This window comes from Rhinolophus ferrumequinum, chromosome 2, assembly GCF_004115265.2.
Source record: "Rhinolophus ferrumequinum isolate MPI-CBG mRhiFer1 chromosome 2, mRhiFer1_v1.p, whole genome shotgun sequence".
Lineage (NCBI taxonomy): Eukaryota > Metazoa > Chordata > Mammalia > Chiroptera > Rhinolophidae > Rhinolophus > Rhinolophus ferrumequinum.
Genome location: NC_046285.1, coordinates 33,948,422 through 33,969,402, shown reverse-complemented (window position 1 = coordinate 33,969,402; position 20,981 = coordinate 33,948,422). Strand labels below are relative to the sequence as shown.

At 36.1% G+C, this 20,981-nt stretch overlaps 1 protein-coding gene across 1 annotated transcript in view; it reads left to right on the top strand.

The window, feature by feature from the left end:
- CBLB (Cbl proto-oncogene B) overlaps nucleotides 1-20,981 on the top strand; it is a 210,583-nt gene that overhangs the window by 64,014 nt on the left and 125,588 nt on the right. Inside the window, 1 exon segment of the mRNA XM_033131542.1 lies at nucleotides 18,845-18,991. Within this exon segment, the coding sequence (XP_032987433.1) occupies nucleotides 18,845-18,991 (147 nt within the window).

Below are 20,981 nucleotides of genomic sequence, written 5' to 3'. Positions count from 1 at the left end.
TGAAAAGGATAGTGCTTCCATTTTCCATTATTGTTCTTTCTGCTTCAATGTGTGGAATTAGGGAATGCCTGAGGGAGAGGAATTCATACCCAAGAAAATCAAATAATCTTGATATCTGAATCTAAAAATTGCAACCTTAAATTAGGCCTAATTTTACCTACATTGACTTGCATATTTACATCAGACATTTGAAAGTATTCTGGATTTTTTTGAAATCCTGAGTTTGTTATGTGAAGTTGGTTTTACAATGGAAGGAAGATGAATTTAAAAAAAACCCACATAGTATGATATACACAATGACAGGTTGAAAAAATGACGAGCAGCTTTCCTTCTGATATTAGCCTCAATTCCTGGACTTTGGCAATTTCACGTTCATTCACATAGAATTTGGCAATTTCAGGGTGTTAAAAGATAACCTGAGGCATATTAAAATTTTTAAGATTTTATTTGAGCAAAAATCAGTTCAAATCTGACAGCATTCAACCTAGAGGAAAGGAGAGAGCTCTGAGCTGTACAAAAGGCAAGACTTACCCGCAGAAGGGTGTGCAAACGAGGAAGTTATACTAGGCAAAAAAAGTGGGTTGGTTTTTGCAAGGTTACTTCCCTCTAAGGGGATGACAGGGGTCTATTAGCTATTAGGCAGATTTCCAACTAGTGCTGATCAAGTGATTCTTGACTGACTGGTTTAAGATTCCAGACCCATGTCTGGGCGAGCTGAAACCAGTTCAGTCTGCGGATGTGAGGCTTAGCATAAGCAACTCCATTTTGAATGTGATATTTTGTTTTTGTCTTTTTTTTTTTTTAAATTGGGGAACAGTGTGTTTCTCCAGGGCCCGTCAGCTCCAAGTCGTTGTCCTTCAATCTGGTTGTGGAGGGCGCAGCTCAGCTCCAAGTCCAGTCACTATTTTCAATCTTAGTTGCTGGGGTGGGAGGGGAACACAGCCCACCATCCCATGTGGGAATTGAACTGGCAACCTTGTTGTTGAGAGCTCACACTCTAACCAACTGAGCCATCTGGCTGCCCTGCTGATGTCTTTTTTTTTTTTTTTTTTTTTTTTTAATTGGAGAAGGGGAACAGGACTTTATTGGGGAACATTTCCAGGACGTTTTTTCCAAGTCAAGTTGTCCCTTCAATCTTAGATGTGGAGGGTGACATTCAGCTTCAAGTTGTTGTCCCTTCAGTCTCAGTTGTGGAGGGCGCAGCTCAGCTCCAGGTCCAGTTGCCATTGCTAGTTGCAGGAGGCACAGCCCACCATCCCTTGTGGCATTCGAGGAGTTGAACCGGCAACCTTGTGGTTGAGAGCCCACTGGCCCATGTGGGAATCGAACTGGCAGCCTTTGGAGTCAGAAGCATGGAGCTCTAACTGCCTGAGCCACCGGGCCGGCCCAATGTCTTATTTTTAACAGGGGATAAACTTGGACTGAAAAGTAGCCAGTGGGGAGGTCAGTCTCTCAAAGTCATAAGCTTGGTTTCAAGGACTGAATGTGCAGAAAAGAGCATAAGTCTTCTTCCTCCTTCTTTACCTAGAGAACCAGAGAAGGGGATAGGCATGGATATTCTATGTATATAGGAAAAAAAAATATATATATATATAATATATATAATAAATATATGTATTTTCTATATATTTTTATTTATTTTTTTATTGGGGAATATTGGGGAACAGTGTGTTTTTCCAGGGCCCATCAGCCCCGAGTCAAGTCGTTGTTTTCAATCTAGTTGTGGAGGGCTCAGCTCACGGGCCCATATGGGAATCGAACCAGCGACCTTGGTGTTAAGAGCCACTGCACTCCAATCACGGAGCCAACGGGCTGCCCTATTCTCTATATTTATACACACACACACACACACACACAGACACACATATACTAGTAGTATATATATACATATAGTGACACACACATACACATGCACACGTATATATATTACACACTGAAAAATCGCCACATATTTATTATTATCTATATCCGTTAATAGGTAATACATCCATATATTTAAATAAGTAAGTGTTACTTAAGAACTGAAATCATGTACACTTTGAGCCTGGTTTCTTTTGCTCAGTTGTGATTGTCCGTATCATCCTATTTGCTGCATGTTGTTGCAGTTTGTTCATTTTCATTAATGTTTATTATTTGATTTTGTGAATATTTCACAATTCATTCTGTTACTGATGGACATTTGACTAGTTTTGAATAATGGTACTGTGAAGGGTCTAGAACATGTCTTTGGTGTATGCATGCATGCATTTCTGATGGATATATATACCTAAGAGTGAAATTGCTGTGTCATAGGGTATGCATGTATTCTGTTTTAGTAGAATTTGTGTATATGTTTTTAACATTTTAATATGTTTTCATAATATTGTTAATTTTTTGGTCATTTAAAAATGAGTTATGGCTGATTAATTGGTTAGCCTAGCTCACAAGAAAATGTTGCCTATTTATATTAGGACAGTATGTGTCTGTATTTGGTCTGTGACATTGGGCCTGTCACAACCTTTTCGAGTTTGTGTTTCCTCTTCTATAAATAAGAAGGTCCAAATAGTTACATGATTTCCAAGATGCCTTCATCTCTATTTATGTGATGAATTTGAAATGTCGTAAAAGAATGTTAGTGTGCTTTTGTGGAATGTGCTAACTCAGGGAGAACAAAGCTACCTGATAAGGTGAATGATGATCATATCATTTTCACAATAATAAATAATATTGGGATATGCAGAAATCTTTCTGGACTTTTTAGTAAGCAGGCATGACTTTTAGTAAGAGGCTAATTCACATAAGACTCATGTTACAATAATGAATTTTTCTTTCTTTACATGGTAACAGTTGTCAAGGAATTTAACAGAGAATATTTGAAATTACAGCACTAAATTTTACTATCCAAATCATTTGATAACCTGGAATTTTATGTCCAAAGCAATCTTTGTATTTTGTGTTAAACTTTCCATTGAATTAAATGGATTAAATGGGAAATGTTGTGTTCAGTCTTATTTTTAATATTGGCTGACGATATTTTAAAAGTCATTCTTTTCCCTCCTGGCCTTTTTTCCATATATAATCTGCATTCACACGTCAGTTTCAGAGTTGGAAAAAATGAGCTAATATTTCATAGGTGAATAATAACTAATTATTAGAAAGCCATATTTAATTCATTTTTGTGAGAACCTTCTTTGACACTTCCAAGTTCATTTCTTTTTCAAAGCTTGTAGTGTGTCCCTAGATCAAATTCTTCAGCTGTGATTAGAGGATATTGGAGTTACTGCAGGGTAAAACTGCTATGCTCCCTGTGATTTTTCTGAACTTTCCTTCCGACCTGTCCATGGCTGGGAACTGGAAGTTATAGCAGGCATTGTAGCGAGTCCTTCATGAAGTAAAATTTATTCAATTTAATATAGTACCTTTTTTCCCCCTGAAATTTTATGTCCTTCTCGTTCTTGTGGTGTGAAAACATTTCTTAATGTCAAATAGATGATTGGTTTTGTGTTAATGCCCTTTTGCAATTCTATGTTAGTTTTCCCTGTTTTTGTTGTTCCCCATTTCAAGGTCTTTTAAATAAAAGCATTTGGAAACCAGTGGTTTATAGAACACCTACCTCCATCAGTCCTTTTATATAGCAAAGCTTGCTTCTCTGCATCAGTTTTTCAGAGCCTCTTAGTTTTACCCTTGATTTATGACTCTGAGCTGCCTCTTGTGTTGGGCATGCCTGTATGCATTGCCAAGAGCCTCTCTTCCTGCCTTTCACTTTCCTTCTCTCAGGTGCCAGAATGGAGCAGCATTGCCCTTAGGGTTCTGCAGTTGCCCCTTTCAAGTTTCCACTCTCTCTGGCCCAGCTCCAGCTTGTGGTGGTGGTATGTTCTCACTCCAGCACAAGCTGCACCAAGATCTTTCTCTTTGATTAGATAGAGTTTCTTGTGATAAAATTAGTTGGGCCTCATTGACATTTTTCAAGGATATTTATGCTGGTGGGTAAGCAGGGAGGCCCTGATAGTTCTTTGATTATTAAGTTACAGAGAGAGATACAGCAGTGGGAAAAATCAGTTTTAGGTGGAAAAAGTACCTTTGCAGCATTTGGAGAAGATATTTTTTTTATATCTCAGCAGGCAGGTCTTACTCTCCCCCAGTCCCATCCCTCTGCTGTTCTTAAGGATAGAACCAAATGTAGTAGAAGGATGGCTTGCATTTAGGAATCTGAAAGGATATTGATGAGTGAGGGAGATTATTGAAGGGAAACTAACGTGCTCCTTGCTCAAATTAGACATGGGTGAGCCGCACTTAACTGGGGATGTGTGTGGTCGTCTTCTATTTCCTGTAGTACCAGGAACCAGCCCTCGCTCTGACCTCTGGCAATGCATTAACCAACCAGCAGAAATTAGCTCTTCTCCAGGAGAGAGATGTAGGGCTGAACTGGGGTGTGGTGATGAGGTGATTTTCAGTCTAATGTTGATACTTTACCAATATGGAAAGTACAGACTGTCCCAGGACTGGGCCATCAAGGACTACTTGTTAGTTCTGTAGGGTTGTTAAGCAAGACGGTTGACAAATGGAAGCCCCGTCACTAGTTGCCTTTGAGGTCTGTCCTGAAAGAGAAGTTAAATTGTTCTAAAACAGTGATGTTTCAACCCCGTGTGATGTTAGCTGACTCCCAGCACATTGGTGAGGTCATGAGAGGGACGGAAAGATGGGTGGTTTCGGACAACAGAGTGGAATCTTCCACAAATCTTTAACTAGGTGCTTAGATCTTGGGGCTGCTTTACACGCAGTTTTACCTAGAGGCAGAACAGTGTAAAGTAAAAGATCTTTTGAGGTTCCTGCTAAACCAGTGGTTTTCAGCTGTTTAAACATGCATATGAATCACCTAAATCTGTTAGTCTGCATTAAAGTGCAGATTATGATTCAGTAGTTCTGGGGTAGGGCCTGGGATTTTGCATTTTTAACAACCATGAAGTGATGTTTATGCTGCTGGTTCATGGATCGAATTTTCGGTTTAATTATTAAACATTTATTGTTGTTCTTGCCCTAGATCTTGAATGCCAAATTGAAATCTAAGGCCCACAAAATAAATATTGTCACTCACTCTCATTCATGTTTAGTCTTTCTTTCTTTACACTTGACTATGAAAATACTATTGACAATGAAAAAGATATACTTAACTATTCTGTGTTTCGTGTGTGTGTGTGTGTGTGTGTGTGTGTACTATGGGAAGAACAATAATAAATAATAGATATCAATAGAGTCCAAATTAAATCCACCAATCAACATACTGGAAATTCTTTCTGATCAGAAAACAAATGCTAGGGTACGCACTGCTATTTGCAGACATATCATGCAGTACCATATTCATATGTGCGTTACACCGAACAGATGTCTGAGAAACAGATTTTTGTGGCAGATTTTGACACAGGAAATACATCAGGCTCCATAAAATTTAATGGAAAAATGTATTGCTTAACTACGGTCCATTTTTAAAGAGCAGATTACAGTGCACTCAGTGGAATCAAACGGGTTTTATTCTTGAGAGCTTTGGCACTCTCCTATCCAGGGAATTATGTACAAGAATGTCACTTGGGGGCATGGTGTTTGATTGGTTATTGATAATGTGGTGTTTGGGGTTGACCATATTGTCTATTCTATTTTAGACCGTGGAAAAATGGTATATTTCTTTACTACACTAAATATTTATCTGGTGAATCATTTCTGGAAGTGAGGGAATTACTGTGGTATTTTGAAATGGAAACTCATCTTTTCAGATGTGCATCACAATGTGATCTCTGTGTCTGTTTCAAATGGTAATACACCAGGGGCTGAGAGTCTGCCAAAGTACAACATCTGCTTCTAAGACATAGGCTTCTGGTGCATTTCTCTCTGTGTGCTATTATTTTCTCAATTTGTTAAATCTAGATTATAGTCCATCAAGGGTATAGGGAAGGAACCCTCAAAATTCAATTATTATCTTACAACAGAGAAAACTTCAACAAAAGCTTTTAAATTTGGATGAAGCTCTAAGAATTCCTGGTTATTAAATTATACCTTGTGATACATTTGATTGAAATTGGTTTTCTTTTTCAAACTGCCCCTACATGCAGTCCTCCCTGGGGGGATCAGGTTTGGCCACGTCGGCCTCTGCATCCTTGAGCTGCCGGGTAAGGTGGTGAGCCTGTGCTGGGGACATGGGCAGGCCTGCTGCACACGGAGGCAGTTTCATATCTACCGTGTGGTCTTGCTGCCCTATCTGTCTCTTCCCTGAGTACAAATCACTTCTGACCCTGCAGTCTGCCATATTTCCAGACTGATCTACAGCTACATGTCTTTGTCAAACAGGCTTGCTGCTTTTGCTCTGGCATGTTCTTCTGCCTTTCCACTGCCTCGCTGAACTTTATTTAGGAGTCCCAGAGTTGAGCACTTTTTTTTAGCTCCTGCATTCCTGAAGCACATTGAATGTACCTTAGTTATACAGTTACACTGTGTTATAATTGTGTTTTTATATGTAATTACCCACTTAGATTATAAATCCCAAAGGGCAGGGATGTAACTGGTTTGCATCTTACTGTCCCCATTACTTACCGTAGTGGCAGATCATAGCAGAGCCTCAGAAGATATTTGTTGAGTGAATAAATTTTATTTAAAGTCACTGGCATTCTATATATGTAGATCACTATTTCTGTGCATATAAAATCATTCTGAAAAACAGGGAGAACTGACATTTGTGCAAGCAAGTTAGAGTTTTAGACAGTGAGCTGCATCATGCGGTAAGGTATGTCAGGAAATGAAAAGATTAATGTAATTGCTTTTATAGCCTGATCTTTGTGGATTATTTGTAGCTTTTCTTTTTCTCATATTTAATTCCTTTACTTGATTAAGCAGGAAATAAAATTTATATGTTATTACACGATCCTTCTCCCCTTATTCTGGTGTTCACCTGAATATTAAAAATGGCTTTTAAAAAAAAGTTTGGATTTTCTTATTACTATTAAGTTTTAAATGGTACATATCTCCAGCAGAGGCATAAAGATTGATTCTTTGCTTATTGTATAAATTAAATCCTACAAGTATAGGTATAGCAATACAGCTATTGAACAACCATTTCACTTAAAAGAATTTACATGGGTAGACAGGTACAATGATCTCTTCAGCAATATTTTAAAATGTCTTCTCAAAATTATTATGATGGTTTAGGTGCAGCTGGGCGCTAGAAGAATTATGCTAAAAAATCAGTATGTATACTTCAGCGTTGATAAGTATGGGATTATTAATAGTGTTTGGCTTTTAAACAGAGACTGGGTGAATAGAACTAGACAAGCCAACATCCAGAATGATTTCTTATCTAGATATGTGTCAACTGTAGTTATGTTAAATTGTCTTCAGAAAACATGTGGTCTAAATGGCGGCTCAATTAAAAGACTTCCACTAAGTCTATACACATTACAGGTTTTTGCTTATATTTTACATACGATGTTAAGGGGATTCTCTCCCTTTGAGCATTTAAGACTTGTAGAAATTAAGTCTGTTGTCAGCAGCAATCAGTGATTAGCCTAATGGTATTTTCGCAGCTCAGTTAGTTGTGTGGTTATCTAAGTAAATATGTTCGGGGAATTCATTGTAGTAGTAGGCTGCTTTATAATTAGTGCAGTCCAGATTTCTTGTTAAAACCTCTCTTGGTTGAGAGCAGATTCTACTTTATGTGTTGTTGGCTGGGGTACTGAGCTGGAGAGTCTAGTGGCCTCACTCAACATCTGCTGCTGTCTTGCAGTTGGGGAATCACTAGAGGCTTTCTTGCATGACTGCTTGGGCTTCCTCACAGCATGGCGACTAAATTCCAAGGGTGTTTTCTAAGATGTAAAAGCAGAAACTGCAGATCGCATCAGGCCTAGCCTCAGAATTGACACCATGTCATTTCTACCACATCCTATTGATCAAAGCAAGGCACAGCCTGGCCCAGATAAAAGGGGAGAGGAAATAGACTCCACTCCATGATGGGAAGAGCTGCACACATTTTGGGGCCATCTGTCATCCTCCACGTATCCTCTGAGATAAGTACTGTTGTAATACATACTTTAGAGAGGAGGAAACTAAAGTTTAGGTTAATTTAGTATCCAAGATTATCCAGTTCCTAAGTGGCTTAAGCTCCAGTTTGACTCTGGAGCTGGGGCTTTTTACTATAGTAATATGTTGCCTTCAGGGTATATGTAGGCAGATTAGATGTATTTGTCTTTCTACTTTAAAGCCAGTATCTGATGGGTGGTTTTATTGATGTGGGTTATTCCCACAGACTGAAATAGTTAAGGGATTTGTTTCATATTATTGATTAGCCATCATGTGGTAAACATAACAGTCTCCCTAAATTTGGATATTTCTAAACTCTTGATTGAGATGAAAGTTAAAAATTCTTCAACCTGATAGTATCCTATGCCTACTACACATATTAGCACATTTCCTTACCAAGAACAAATAAATAAAACCTACTTTCTAAACCTTAAGTTTCCCAACGGGGATACTCTCTTCTAGTAGTCTGCATTTTTCATATGGTTTTAATATTCTAGTGTTTACTATCCATTAACATTAAACACAGAGCTTTTAAATTGCCTTTTATTATGATTTTTAAAAATTTCTGCTGCTTTGTGGTTTTCTTTGTTTTGAGAGCTGATGTTATTCAAGGATTTTTCTTTGTTGGAAAAAGAAAAATAAATGTAAGAGATGCCTATTATGGTAAAGAGCACAATAAAAATCAAAGCTTCCAAATATGCTAATGAGTTTTTATACTTACTATAATTTCAGTTTTCTATGTTAGCTTTTTGTACCCTGACTTCAGGATTTCTGCAGTCTCAGACTGAGGCATATTGAGGAATGTCTGGAAATTGAAGATGCTACATAGCATGTTATACTTACATGTTAGTTGCAGATTGTGAAATGGATTCACAATTTTTTGCCTAAAGCATGTGGACTTTTAGTGCCAGACCCATCTAATCACCTCATACTGGCCGGAGTAAAAGTTATGATAGCGCCGTAGAGTGTTATGGGACCTCAGAACATAGGTACACAATCAAGTCGTGTTATAGAAGACAAACTTCTGATAAGAGAAACTTTCAGTTCATGCTCACATCAGGGAGTAATCAGACAGGTAGAGTTGGGTCTAGAACTCTGTGCTACCAGTGCCATGTTCTCTTCCACTATATACCCGTGTTTCTTTCATGAGGCTTTTTGTTGGAAATGTAGAAACCACTCATCTAGAAAGGCCCTATAACCACCACTCAGCTGCAGAATAAGTTACATCCAGTTAAACTTTTGCCAGTTTAAGAAAATCTTAGATCTATTTTTAAAAAATATGTTTATTGTTGTTGCTGTATTCAGAGAGTTTAAGAATTTTGTAGTGTTCCTGGGAAAATTTTACTGCTAACAACTGGTAAATTATTACAGCCATGTTTTTCTATGATTGCTTTACCTTTCTGTTTTTCATTGTGAAAGGAAAAAAGTCTCAATATAATCTTACTGCTTAAAAACAAACAAACAACCCCCTCTCCCCCCGCAAAACAGCATTTCTCTATGGGGCCATAGACATCTAAATTACTCCTTTCTCTTGAACCATTATCATACATATATGTCATATACCTGGTAACCTGAAGAAAAATGTGGGTAATTGAATCCTCTGCTCATGTGTGACTATAAATTTCTTTTATGCTGTTGTATGACAAAGGATATATGTGATGTGCTGATTTATCTATATAACTATCAGGGACGTTCTTGCTCCTAAAAATAATTCAACTTGAGTTGCATTTTTTAGGAGACTATTATAAAGATAGGAGATAAAGTCGCCCATTAGAATTAGACTCTTCATTTTATTTAAGTAGTTCCTGGACTGTTTAATCTTCGTATTCCCTGCTTTATTTTATTCTAAAAATGTGAAATTATAATTGAGTCCTTCTTTTACGGAAGGATTTGGAAGAATACTCGTGTGCCACTGGTGAATGTACAATGGAGGAAGGGCTAATCCTTTGGAGAAAATTGGGAATTAATAGTTAAGTAAATGGTGTGGGGTGACTGCTCCAGAGATGCCTTCTCAACTTAGCCCAAGCAGCCTGCCTGAATATCGGGGGGGGGCTGTCAGAGGATGTGGGGGCGCGGTGTCTGGAAATCTATTCACTGTTCCACAGACGCACCAGAAGTTTGCCTGAGAAAATCAATACAATGGCTTTTCAATGACATTTTTGTTTCTTGTTGAAAATAAGAAAATTTCAAGAAAAAAATGAAGAGATAAATTATAAACCATCCAGAGGTTATTGTTTGTTTTTTTGTATATAGCCAATATTTGTTTCTATTTATCTAGAATGTGATATTTAGCTTTTTAATAGAAGTGATGCTGTACTGGCATACTATTCGTTATCCTGCTTGTCTCACTTCACACTTTTATTACATGGTGTGTGTGTGTGTGTACACATACGCATAGAACACTATGATGTCGTATCCATACCAGATTATACCCAAAATAAATGAGAATGTCTTGGCAAAATTGCATTTGTTTTTATTTTTATATTTGCCCTACCATATGAATAAAGATGATTTTTACCCCAGCGGGAGATGTGGAATAAATCTCATGATTTTAGTTTTCTTCTGTCAGTAACATAAACATGAGCCCCCGAGTGATGAGCTATCTTTCTTCCTTCTGTGGCTCATTTGTCTTTTACTTGCTCCAGTCCAAGAGAGCAGGATTGAAGTTGGAAAAAGGTATCAATAAGAAAAATTTCTAGAGCTAAAAGGAGGAAGTAACTGTCAGGGAACAGATAGTGTGATGGGAAACTATGTTATGCTTCCTCAGGAAATATGACAAATGTGTTCAGTTTATTAGAGTTTCTGGAAACTGCTCATGGGGAATGTAGCATTAATTTCCTTTCGCCTGCTGATATTATATTTTGCCATTCACAAGTAAAATTTTTTGGGGAAAAAAGGGAAAGAAAAGAAAGATCTTAGAACTCACAGGACAGAGACTTTTCCCTCCTCTAATTTAGAGTCAAACCTTGTATTTTCAATTGTCTATTCAAAGGGTTTTTGTTAAAATTCCTCATCGAGGTTTAGAAAGTTGATGCCTTACTGCATACGTAGTTTCTATAAACTGTTTTTTTTTTCTTTTTGTTTAAACTTCAGCAGAGATATTTTTTTAATTAGTTTCAGGTGCACAAAACAATAGTTAGACATTTATCTTTTATATCCCTCACACAGTGACAACCCCCCTTCCCCCATCCAGACATCGCACAGAGCCATTACATTTCCACTCTCTCTATTCCTAATGCTGTACTCTGCTTCTTGTAACGATATACATATATATATATATGTACATATATATGTATATATATGTAAAATTGTGGTTGACATTCATTATTGTTCCCCTTCAGCTTCAGGTGTACAGTGCAGTGGTCAGGCATCTACATCTTCCCTGAGGTGGTCTCCCTAATGAGACAAGATACTGTTCCTATCTATTTGTTCATTAGCACTGATTTGTTGTCAGGAAATCCTTTCCTATTTATAGTTCTCTAAATATTTTCATGGTCCTTGACATTAAAATTTGTTGGATATCTGTTATGATTAAGAAGCCGTTACAGGTAAAGTTAGACTTTTTTTCTCCAATAAAGACTTTTGCTCTGATAGAAATGCAGTGCAATATGTATATAAAATAACCATGATACTCTTCAGAGAAACCGTTGTGCTGTGGCAGGTAATGTGAAATGGCAGAAGTGGTGTGACATTTGAGAGCCTGATAGATCACCTTGGGGAAGGGGTATGGAAATGATGCCACGGGAGTACTTTGACATAAAACTGGTGCAGGTGAAAGTCAAACAGGCTGAGGTATAGAACTATGGATCAGAGAGGAGGAAGAGATGGATTAACCTGAGAGGTGGATCAGGAAATGCAGACCATTCAGATAGCTTGAGGGAAGCACCAAGAACTGGTGTGAGAAGTAGTGGAAAGGAATCTTGGTCCCATGGGTAGAAATCCTTGAAGAAAATATCATCTTGGGAGAATTTTAAACTGTATTATTTGAGTAAAAACCTAACAAAAGCCATCCTAGAAGTGTCAAATACGATAAAAATTAAAATAGTGGATTAGGAATGGAACAACTAAAAGATAATTAAGGATTTTCCATTAGAAGCAATGAATACTCACTAATTGACATAATTCAGATTCTTATTTTAGTATATATATATACATATATACATATATATTTTTTTATGGTGGCCTTGTGGAAATTGCAAAGAAAAAAAGTGAATCTAGATTTAAAAATAATGTTTCAAGGTCAAGTTTGTTTTTGTTGTTGATGACACTCTTCTTTCAAATCACTCAAGGTCATAAGAATATAGTTTAAACTTCGAATGTTTCTATTTCTTTGGAAAAGAACCTAACAATATCAAACAAAATAAAGTTCTATCTTCTGGTTGCTTCTATGTGAATCACATACGAATGATTACTTTCCCCTTAGTTCACAGAACTTTCATTGTATTTTATCTTAAATAAAAAGGACTGTAGGAGTAGATTCTTTTTCTTTTCTCTTTCAAGTTATAGGCTGGTCTATATTTTTAAGCTTTATCTTTACAAAAGGATACTTGTTACAGATTAGGTTTAATCAAAGGGCATCTAACACCAAAGACAAAAGAGTTTTCTTTATTGAAGTAGATATTGTTAAGCTTTTAAACCAGATGAAAGTACGAGTGATCATATCATACTGTAGTAGGGTTCTCATAATAAATTTCCCATGTAAAACTGTTTGTTGAAATCATCAAAGCGATGTTGTTAATCCTACTTTGGCATTGACATAAAGTTAAAATAAGTGGCATTTAAAAAAAATATTTGGGAAGTTTATTGCATATATTGAGATAAGGTTTATTACAGTCCTTTTCTTCATGCAAACTGCTGTCGTAATCATGAGATTCTAAAATCCGCACGAACGGCTTCATTCAACCTTGGAGTTATCTAATTTGTAGCCTCGTTCACCTTCACTCTACCTACCCAGTGCAGGGCTCTGGTCAGAACTGCGTCACCCCAGACATCATAAACTCCTCTGTCTCTCACTGATTACTCACTTTTTTCTGGGTCTATCTCAGCTTTATCCTCACTACATTTTTCTATACCTTTGGAGATCTTCAAGTCCTTTAAATTCATTCAGCATAGGGTTATGTCATCTTCATCTTTGTACCATCATTGCCTAATCCAAGCCTAGTATATAACAGACAATCAAGATTTGCGGAATAAATGACTGCATGGATGAATCCAATACTTGTCCATTGTGCATTGTGGAATTTCGAAAGCTCACCACGGCAATTGATGATCTAAAGTTGATGGCGAGTTTACCTTATTAAGATGGCTGTCCGTTTAATGGGCTGTGGAAGAAAGACTACTGTGATAGACATACTTTTAAACAGAAGTGGTAGGTAGAATTAATAAGTAATTTGTTGAGTGTTTTTAAAATTAGATATGTGAGGCTCTTACCTACAGGTCTTAATTACTTCTCATAACAACTCAGTGAGACAGGCCTTTTTATTTAAACCTTTTAGAGATGAGGAAACCGATTCAGAGAGAGAAGGTAAGTAACTTCTTCCAGACTACTAGCAGAGGGAGGATATGACCATCAACCTTCAGGGCCAAACTCTTTAACGTAGGATAGTTGAGAAATTAAGTGGAATATCTTTTGAATGTCTCCTGGGAACGTGTCAAAGTGTACTTACGTTTGAACACGATAGGCATATTTCCTGTTTGAGGTGTGTTTAAGTAAGGCATTTGTAAATTGTGCATTTAAAAAAGCAAATACTATATTTAACCTGAGGGCAGTATCCTTATTTTGAGGGATAGCCTCTTGCTCTTAATAGACCTTTGTAGGCAGCATGTTCGAGAGTATACTACACAGAGATCAAAGAGATGTCCAGGGTTCATCTTTCCCAGCCACAATTTTGGGCTTCACCTCCCTAGCCATGTTAGTAGTGGCTTATGTATTCTTTAAGATAAGAAAAAGACCTTCCTTGGTTACGTATTTTACTGTAGTTTTTGGACTGACCTCATTTGCTAAATTCCTTTCTAAACAAACAGTTCAATTTCTATGAGGTAGCATGGAGCGGCTTGAAAAATTGTCCTACTTTCTGTGTCGCAGGTCAGATCATTTCTATGTGCAATTCTGACTTCTTTTATGACCTGGGGTAGACTGCGTCTTTGTTGTTATTTGGACTTTCATGACGTTTATGTCGTACTCCCCTTAGACAAATTGAAAACTTGAAAGCATTTGGGCAGGGTAATGGGTAAGATCCAGTTTTATGTAAGGTTCTCATGATCCATTTTAATAATAGTCTATTCCCGAGAGGGAGAAATGAAAGACAAGGCTTTCACCAGCCTAGTCCCCTCAGATTCTTAGGAACTGAAATATTCCCAAGGTCAAAAACAGTGTGAAGTAACTCTATAAACCTGTCTTGGTGGGCACTGCATCAGAAATACAGTGAACGGAAATTGCTCTTTAACTGGACGTAAGTTTCATTTTAAGTGCCATTGTTTATATTCTTTATGTTCTGCGTTTCTTTTTATATTGAATTTGTTTCACCTTGTAAAGATTAAGAATATGTTCTAGCTTTTAAATGTGAGAATTGAATTATTAATAGTTTTTGAATTAAAAAAAAAAATGGTTTCCCATTTCTTCTCCCAAATCAGTACATTCTCACAGACTTTGGACCTCACTGATGTAAAGTGTCATTTAAAGTTTTTCACTAACTCAGTATTTAAAGCTTTTTATTTTCCTTGATTTACGACACAGTTGTTTGTTTTTTTGAATGGAGAAAATGCAAAAAAACTACATGCAGTCTAATTAGATTACATTCTTCGTGTGCCCCACACATTTAGTGGAGGCTACTAATCATGTCTTGATTTTTATTCTTCAAATCTAATTCATTACCTCAAGATGGCTATATTGTTGCATTGCTGCCATCGTATTGTGTCGTCATAATCTGTCTTTTTGTCCCGTGCTCCGTGATACACTTATTAAGAGTAGGATTGTGTCATTCTGCATCAAACCTTGTGTACGTCTAGTCCTCTTATGATGTTGTCTGTAGCCACCTTAAGCTACAAAGACTGATTCATGAACAGTGAAGCTCCATCGTTTCAGTAGTCACGTTAATTCACTCTGGTTGAACCTCGCATTCTGTTGCAGTAATGTAACTTGACTTTTGGAGAAAGTGGATCATACCATTTTAAAGAAATACAGTGTTAGGTGATTGAATCCAGGATAAATGAGACAGGTTGCTTCGTAGGTGATATTCTTGATATTGCGGATGCATTACTCATACTTGATGGTTTTCATGTAGTTCGCTTTCCTTCTCTTCCTCCCCCCCTCTCTGTTTTTGCTCCTCTTTCCCTCCCTTCCTATTCTTCAAGTCTCCTCTAATATTAACATCTTTATTGGTTTACCCAGTAGTGAAATCCAGAAGTGACTTAATGATTACCCGGTGTATCAAAATACTTTTATTCCATAATGGTTTGTTATAACCCAAAATCTCACACGGAATAAATTTTTAAAAAGGGCTTAGCTTGTGATGGTTAATGGGAAATCTGTGTCAGTCGTTAGTCAAAATAAAGTACCTGTTATACTAAAAGAATATTGGAAAATTCCTTGTAAAATTAATTAAATGTATAAGATTATTGAGTTTTTTCTTTGTAGACAAAATTTTATTATTTTCCTTGTTTTGGGGGAGGTGAGTTTCAGTGATGGAAACATAGTCCTAATTAGTAAGCATGAAATCCTTCTTAAGCAGTCATCATTACTGGTCTTAGGATGAGAAGCAATCAAGTGCACTTAGGGAAAATTGGCAAAGTGTGGAAAAATTTCTTAATAGGAAACAATGTAGCAGCTACAAAGATGTATGGCTCTTGCCTTTCTTCTTACTATGTCTAGATGGCTAGAGATGACCGTATTCTTGGAATTTACCTTCAAAATTGGAGGTTAATTTTTTTTTAAATGGATATCTAAGGGTGCAGAGTAGGGTGGGGAATTAAAGAAAGCACATAATGTATAGCAAAATATAGTAAACAAACAAACAAAGAAACCCACTCAATCGTGTAAAAGGCAAAACTTACTTGTTGTGATAATAAATTTAAATGACAGCGGATAACAGAATTAGCTGTCAAATCTTTTCCTATCTTGTTGTGGATTGCAAGCACTGTAAATTAATCTTTTAAATAATGGATTTCCAAATGATCACTTCCGTATGTATGGTGTATGTGTATATTTAAAAATTAAATATAAAATAAACATATAGTCTATTATATGTGAAAAATAAGGTAACACAAAACTCTTGCATTGACATATTTTTAACAATTTGAGTCTGAGTTTTTTTAAAGACTGAAGGCAAAAAAATATATGTATTTCCTTTGCCTTAGGTGTGCAAAAAATCAAATAACTTTCAGGAACTAGAGAATTGAATTATATACACATTTTATAATTAAACAGTGATTAGTTATATAGATATTAGTGATTACTAGAATTTCTGGACGGTAAATTATAAAGATAAAATGTTACTATTTTTGTTTTAAACTTTAGTGTCTGCATAGCCTGTGGATCAAATATCCAAAATGGGTAATCATTGGCATAGTGTTTCAGACTTTAGATCTAACAAGTAAAAAATGAAAAACATTTGGATATGATTAAAGAACAAAGAAGCAAGGGGAAGGAGAGCAACCATTTCAGAAAATATGGAACAACTGGTTCACCCTAATTATAGCCATCTTGATTTTTCTTTTTTCTTCTGTATGTATCAATTGAAAGTTTGGTGGAAAATTAACCCTTTTGCCTAATTATAGAAATAAATTTGTTGCAGATTTTCTAAAGTGACTTTATGCTTTGCCATAAACTCAAATTTCAAAAGTCAGTTGCAGTTTGTGTTGGCCACAATTCTTTGCTTTGATAGAGTTCAGCAGTTTACTTTTCATTTCCTAAGACTGAATTTCTTACATCTACCATCATCTAAATGAGGATGTGTTGACATAAATGAGAAGATCAAAGATTCAACTAATTAAAGACGTTTTACATTTTAATTAGGCTGAGTTGTGCGGAAGTGTGGCTGAGTCTAAGCAAATGAGGGAACATTATGCAAAATGATAATGATTTTGCAGATTGTTTATTATTGCCAGTCAAGCACTAACGTCAGGCCTATGTTCTGACCCCTCTTTTTCATAAATCTTCTCATAGAAAATAAAGGTTATGGAAATTGGGAAGTATTTGGTTTTGCAATAGAGATGAGTTATTGAGATGTAGATTACTTTATACTTTATTGCTTTCTCTTCATTCCTACTTTTTCCACTTTTTATCACAAGTACCTTCATTTATTCTGTATTCATCTTATATAGACAGGTACATGTTTCTTTTGTAAATGTTTTTAGAAAAAGTGAAACCCATTGACTTTAATGATAGGTACATATTATATGATCTCTTTGGTACCTAACATGCTTTTTTGCTTGTTACTTGAGAGTCATTAAACACAGGGACATGAGTAAAAATGAAGTAAAGAACCATAACTTGCAGTGTCAAAGTCCTATTGAAACATTGTAGGACTTTAAATATATTGCAGGTTTGAAGGCTTTCTCTGTTAATTTTCCTCTCTACTTACTTTTATTCCTAAACTAATTGCAGCCCTACCTCCATCCCTCAGACCCCTCAACACACACAGAAAAGCAGCTGAAGTTTCGAAATGGAAAGACTGTGTATAGACATATTGAGTGATGATGATTTCTGAGGAGACAGGAATATAATGAAGCAAGGTCAGTTCAAAACTGAAAAGTTCTTTACTATTTAGCACTCTTTCAGTTTTGGGCTGATTAACATAATTAACATTGTAAACGTATGAAATTAACATTGTAGGAAGGGGTGCAGATGATAACTGTTATTCTGAAATATGAATCATGTCAGAATCCTCAGCACTTCACATGGAAATTAGAATAGAGGCAACATCTACATTTCCCTCCATTGCAAACCATTTTTTCAACTGTGATAGCTTTTTATTTCTAAAACAGAGAGATTTGATTATGTCCTTAGTCTATTTAATCCATTTTGGCTCCCCATTACTTATAGCAGGAGCTGTTACCTAGGGGAACACATTAGAATTGCTCAAGGAGCTTCTAAAATATGCACATATCTGGACCCCATCACCAGAAACTCTGATTTTTTGGTAGGAGTGGAAAATGTGTTTGACAAAAACTTTGTTCATTGTTTCAGATGCCTCTTTATGTCATGTTCCAACCAAACTTTTTCCTCCTTTCTTATGCCATTTCCTCTAGTCACCTTCTGCTCTTCTCTAACCATACTAAGCCAAGATATTATACAAAGAGTTTTATTCCGTACTTCCATACTTCTGTACATCGTATTCCTACTCTCCATAATACCTTCTCTTCCCTCCCTTTAATTCACTCTATTCTAAGGCTTTCATTTGTCAAACAATTACTTATTTTCCTAGTTTCTCCTCTAATGACAAATCTTCCCTTACTCCCCCATGTTGAAAGAATCACTCTGTTTTGTGTTTAGCATTTATATTTGATTATAATTTTTTTAGGTGCCCATCTCTCCTGTTAAACTCATGTACATTATCTTGTTCATGTTTATATTAAATGACTGTATAAATTAATAATAAGTGAAAATCCTGTTAGGAATTTCAATGTACAACTTATTGTGAACACTGTCTTTAGGGGCTTTATTAAATTAAGGTTCATGATCAACATCAAAACCTAGGTTGATATTGTACATAATTTTACTTTTCGTAATACATGGTTCCATTAAAACATATGCATATATATATTTAATTTTTTCCTTCATTTTTCCCCCCTCTTGTGTCTACAGGCGAAATCTCACAAAACTATCCCTTATCTTCAGTCACATGCTGGCAGAAATCAAAGCAATATTTCCCAATGGGCAATTTCAGGGAGATAACTTTCGTATCACAAAAGCAGATGCTGCTGAATTCTGGAGAAAGTTTTTTGGAGACAAGTAAGTAAAAATCATTTTATAGTTTTGATCCCTCTTTGAAGAATGACCCTAGTCCTGTCTCCAGTTCCTTATGGTATAGATATTACTTAGTATTTTCAGAATGTACTTGAGTGTTTTTGGTTGTTTTGATTGCTAGTTTTTCTGGTTAGGCACCAAAAGTATACGTCAATAACTGAATAGTTTTGTGTTATTGGAAAGTAAATATCAATTATACAGCATCTATTTATTTCATGAACATTCATTGAGTTAAATAGTTTGCTCTAAGAAGCAGACATATGTAAGAGTTTCTACACATGAGAAACTCATAACTTTTTATAATTTAATAAACAACACACAAGACACATACAAAGTAAGAGGCATAAATGGATAGATACTTTAAAGATGGCATAAATAAATTGCTCTGACAATTCAGAGAGAGGAACAGTTGCTTCAGAGTTTTAGGAATCAGGGACTGCTTCCTGAGGGAGGTGGTATTTAAGCTTGGTTGAGATCTGAAATTAAGGTGGGAGGAGGCTTTAGCACCCTGTTTCAGGCTTTCTTTGTATCATTGTACAGAGAGTATACCTGTGTAAACAAGATACAGAAATGAAGATATTGTCATCACAAAGTTGCATTATATCACAAAATAGCTAAGTAAAGATGTCGTCCTTTGGGACTTCCTGTGCAGACACAAAGTCAGATGAGTTTAGTAAATAATAGGAATTGAATGTCTGAAGCCAGCATAACTGAAATAAAACATGCAAAACTATTTTTATTATTATTATTAGTTTCAGGTGTACAAAACAATGTAATAGACATTTACACCCCTCACAAAGTGATAACCCCCCACCCCCAATCTACTGCCCCTTTGACATCGTATGTAGCTGTTACAGTTCCACTGACTCCATGCAAAACTTTAAAAAAATTTAGTAAGATGATCAGAAGATGATCAAGAACTGAGCATCTGGAGGCAAAATGGTTCTTCAGTAACCTTTTAATAGTTCCCTTTGATGAGAGAGCACCTCAGCATGTCCTTGAATGTAGGTAGGCAGAACCCCAGCTGAGTATTAAGTGATTGCTTAAACATAGATTATTGTTTTCAATCTGGAGTTGAAAGTCTACACTTACACATTAACTGGTGAAATGAGACAAAATACTGGTATACATTTCTGGTGGTCTTAGTCCTCTGATACTGGTGAATTAACTGTAACATTGTGTTTCCTTTTCTTTTTCTAGAAAGTGCTATGTTTATAGCTACCACAAGATTATACTTACATAGAGCAATGCACATTGTATTACATACATAATGTTTTGGCTTTGAAAATGTTCAAGTATTTTTCCTACTTCTTAGCACAATATATTCTGAATTATTTTTAGGCACTAAAGGAGGAAATGCCATTATTGCCATCAACCGGGACATTCTGTTCCAGAAATCTAGCTATTTGTAATGCTCTAATATCCAGTCGCAAATGAGGAATTTAAAAAAGGGTTCATCCTCATCTGAATTAGAATAATAGCCAAAAGTGTACTAATGAAATATCTGTGAATAGTGGAAAGCAGAAAGGCATTGCTGAGTTCTGGGAGAAAGAACTGAGAGAATTTCTTGAAGTCACAGCTCATATATTAACATTGTGAGCCTAATGCAAACAGTCGGCCACCTTTAAGATAAACTGTATCTTAAAATTTTAAGAAAATCTGTGGGACAAATTGTGGTATTTCTTTTTGAAAACTGAAAATTCTAGTGAGTTATGAAATGGTTTGCTTGTGAGGAGGTCAGTAAAAAATGGAAAGAGTGCTCATACATTTTTCAAGAGAAGAGCTTATTTTGCTGGCACCTCAAGCCACAGAGAATTATGCATTTGAAACATATTTATTTTCCTTTATTTATAGCCATAGACATCAAGGGGCTGAAATTTCTGTTCAACTGCTACATGAGTTAAATCACTAATAAATCAAATGGTATTCTTGAAGTATCAATTACGTCCTCTCCCCACCTTCCAAATCCTTGTAC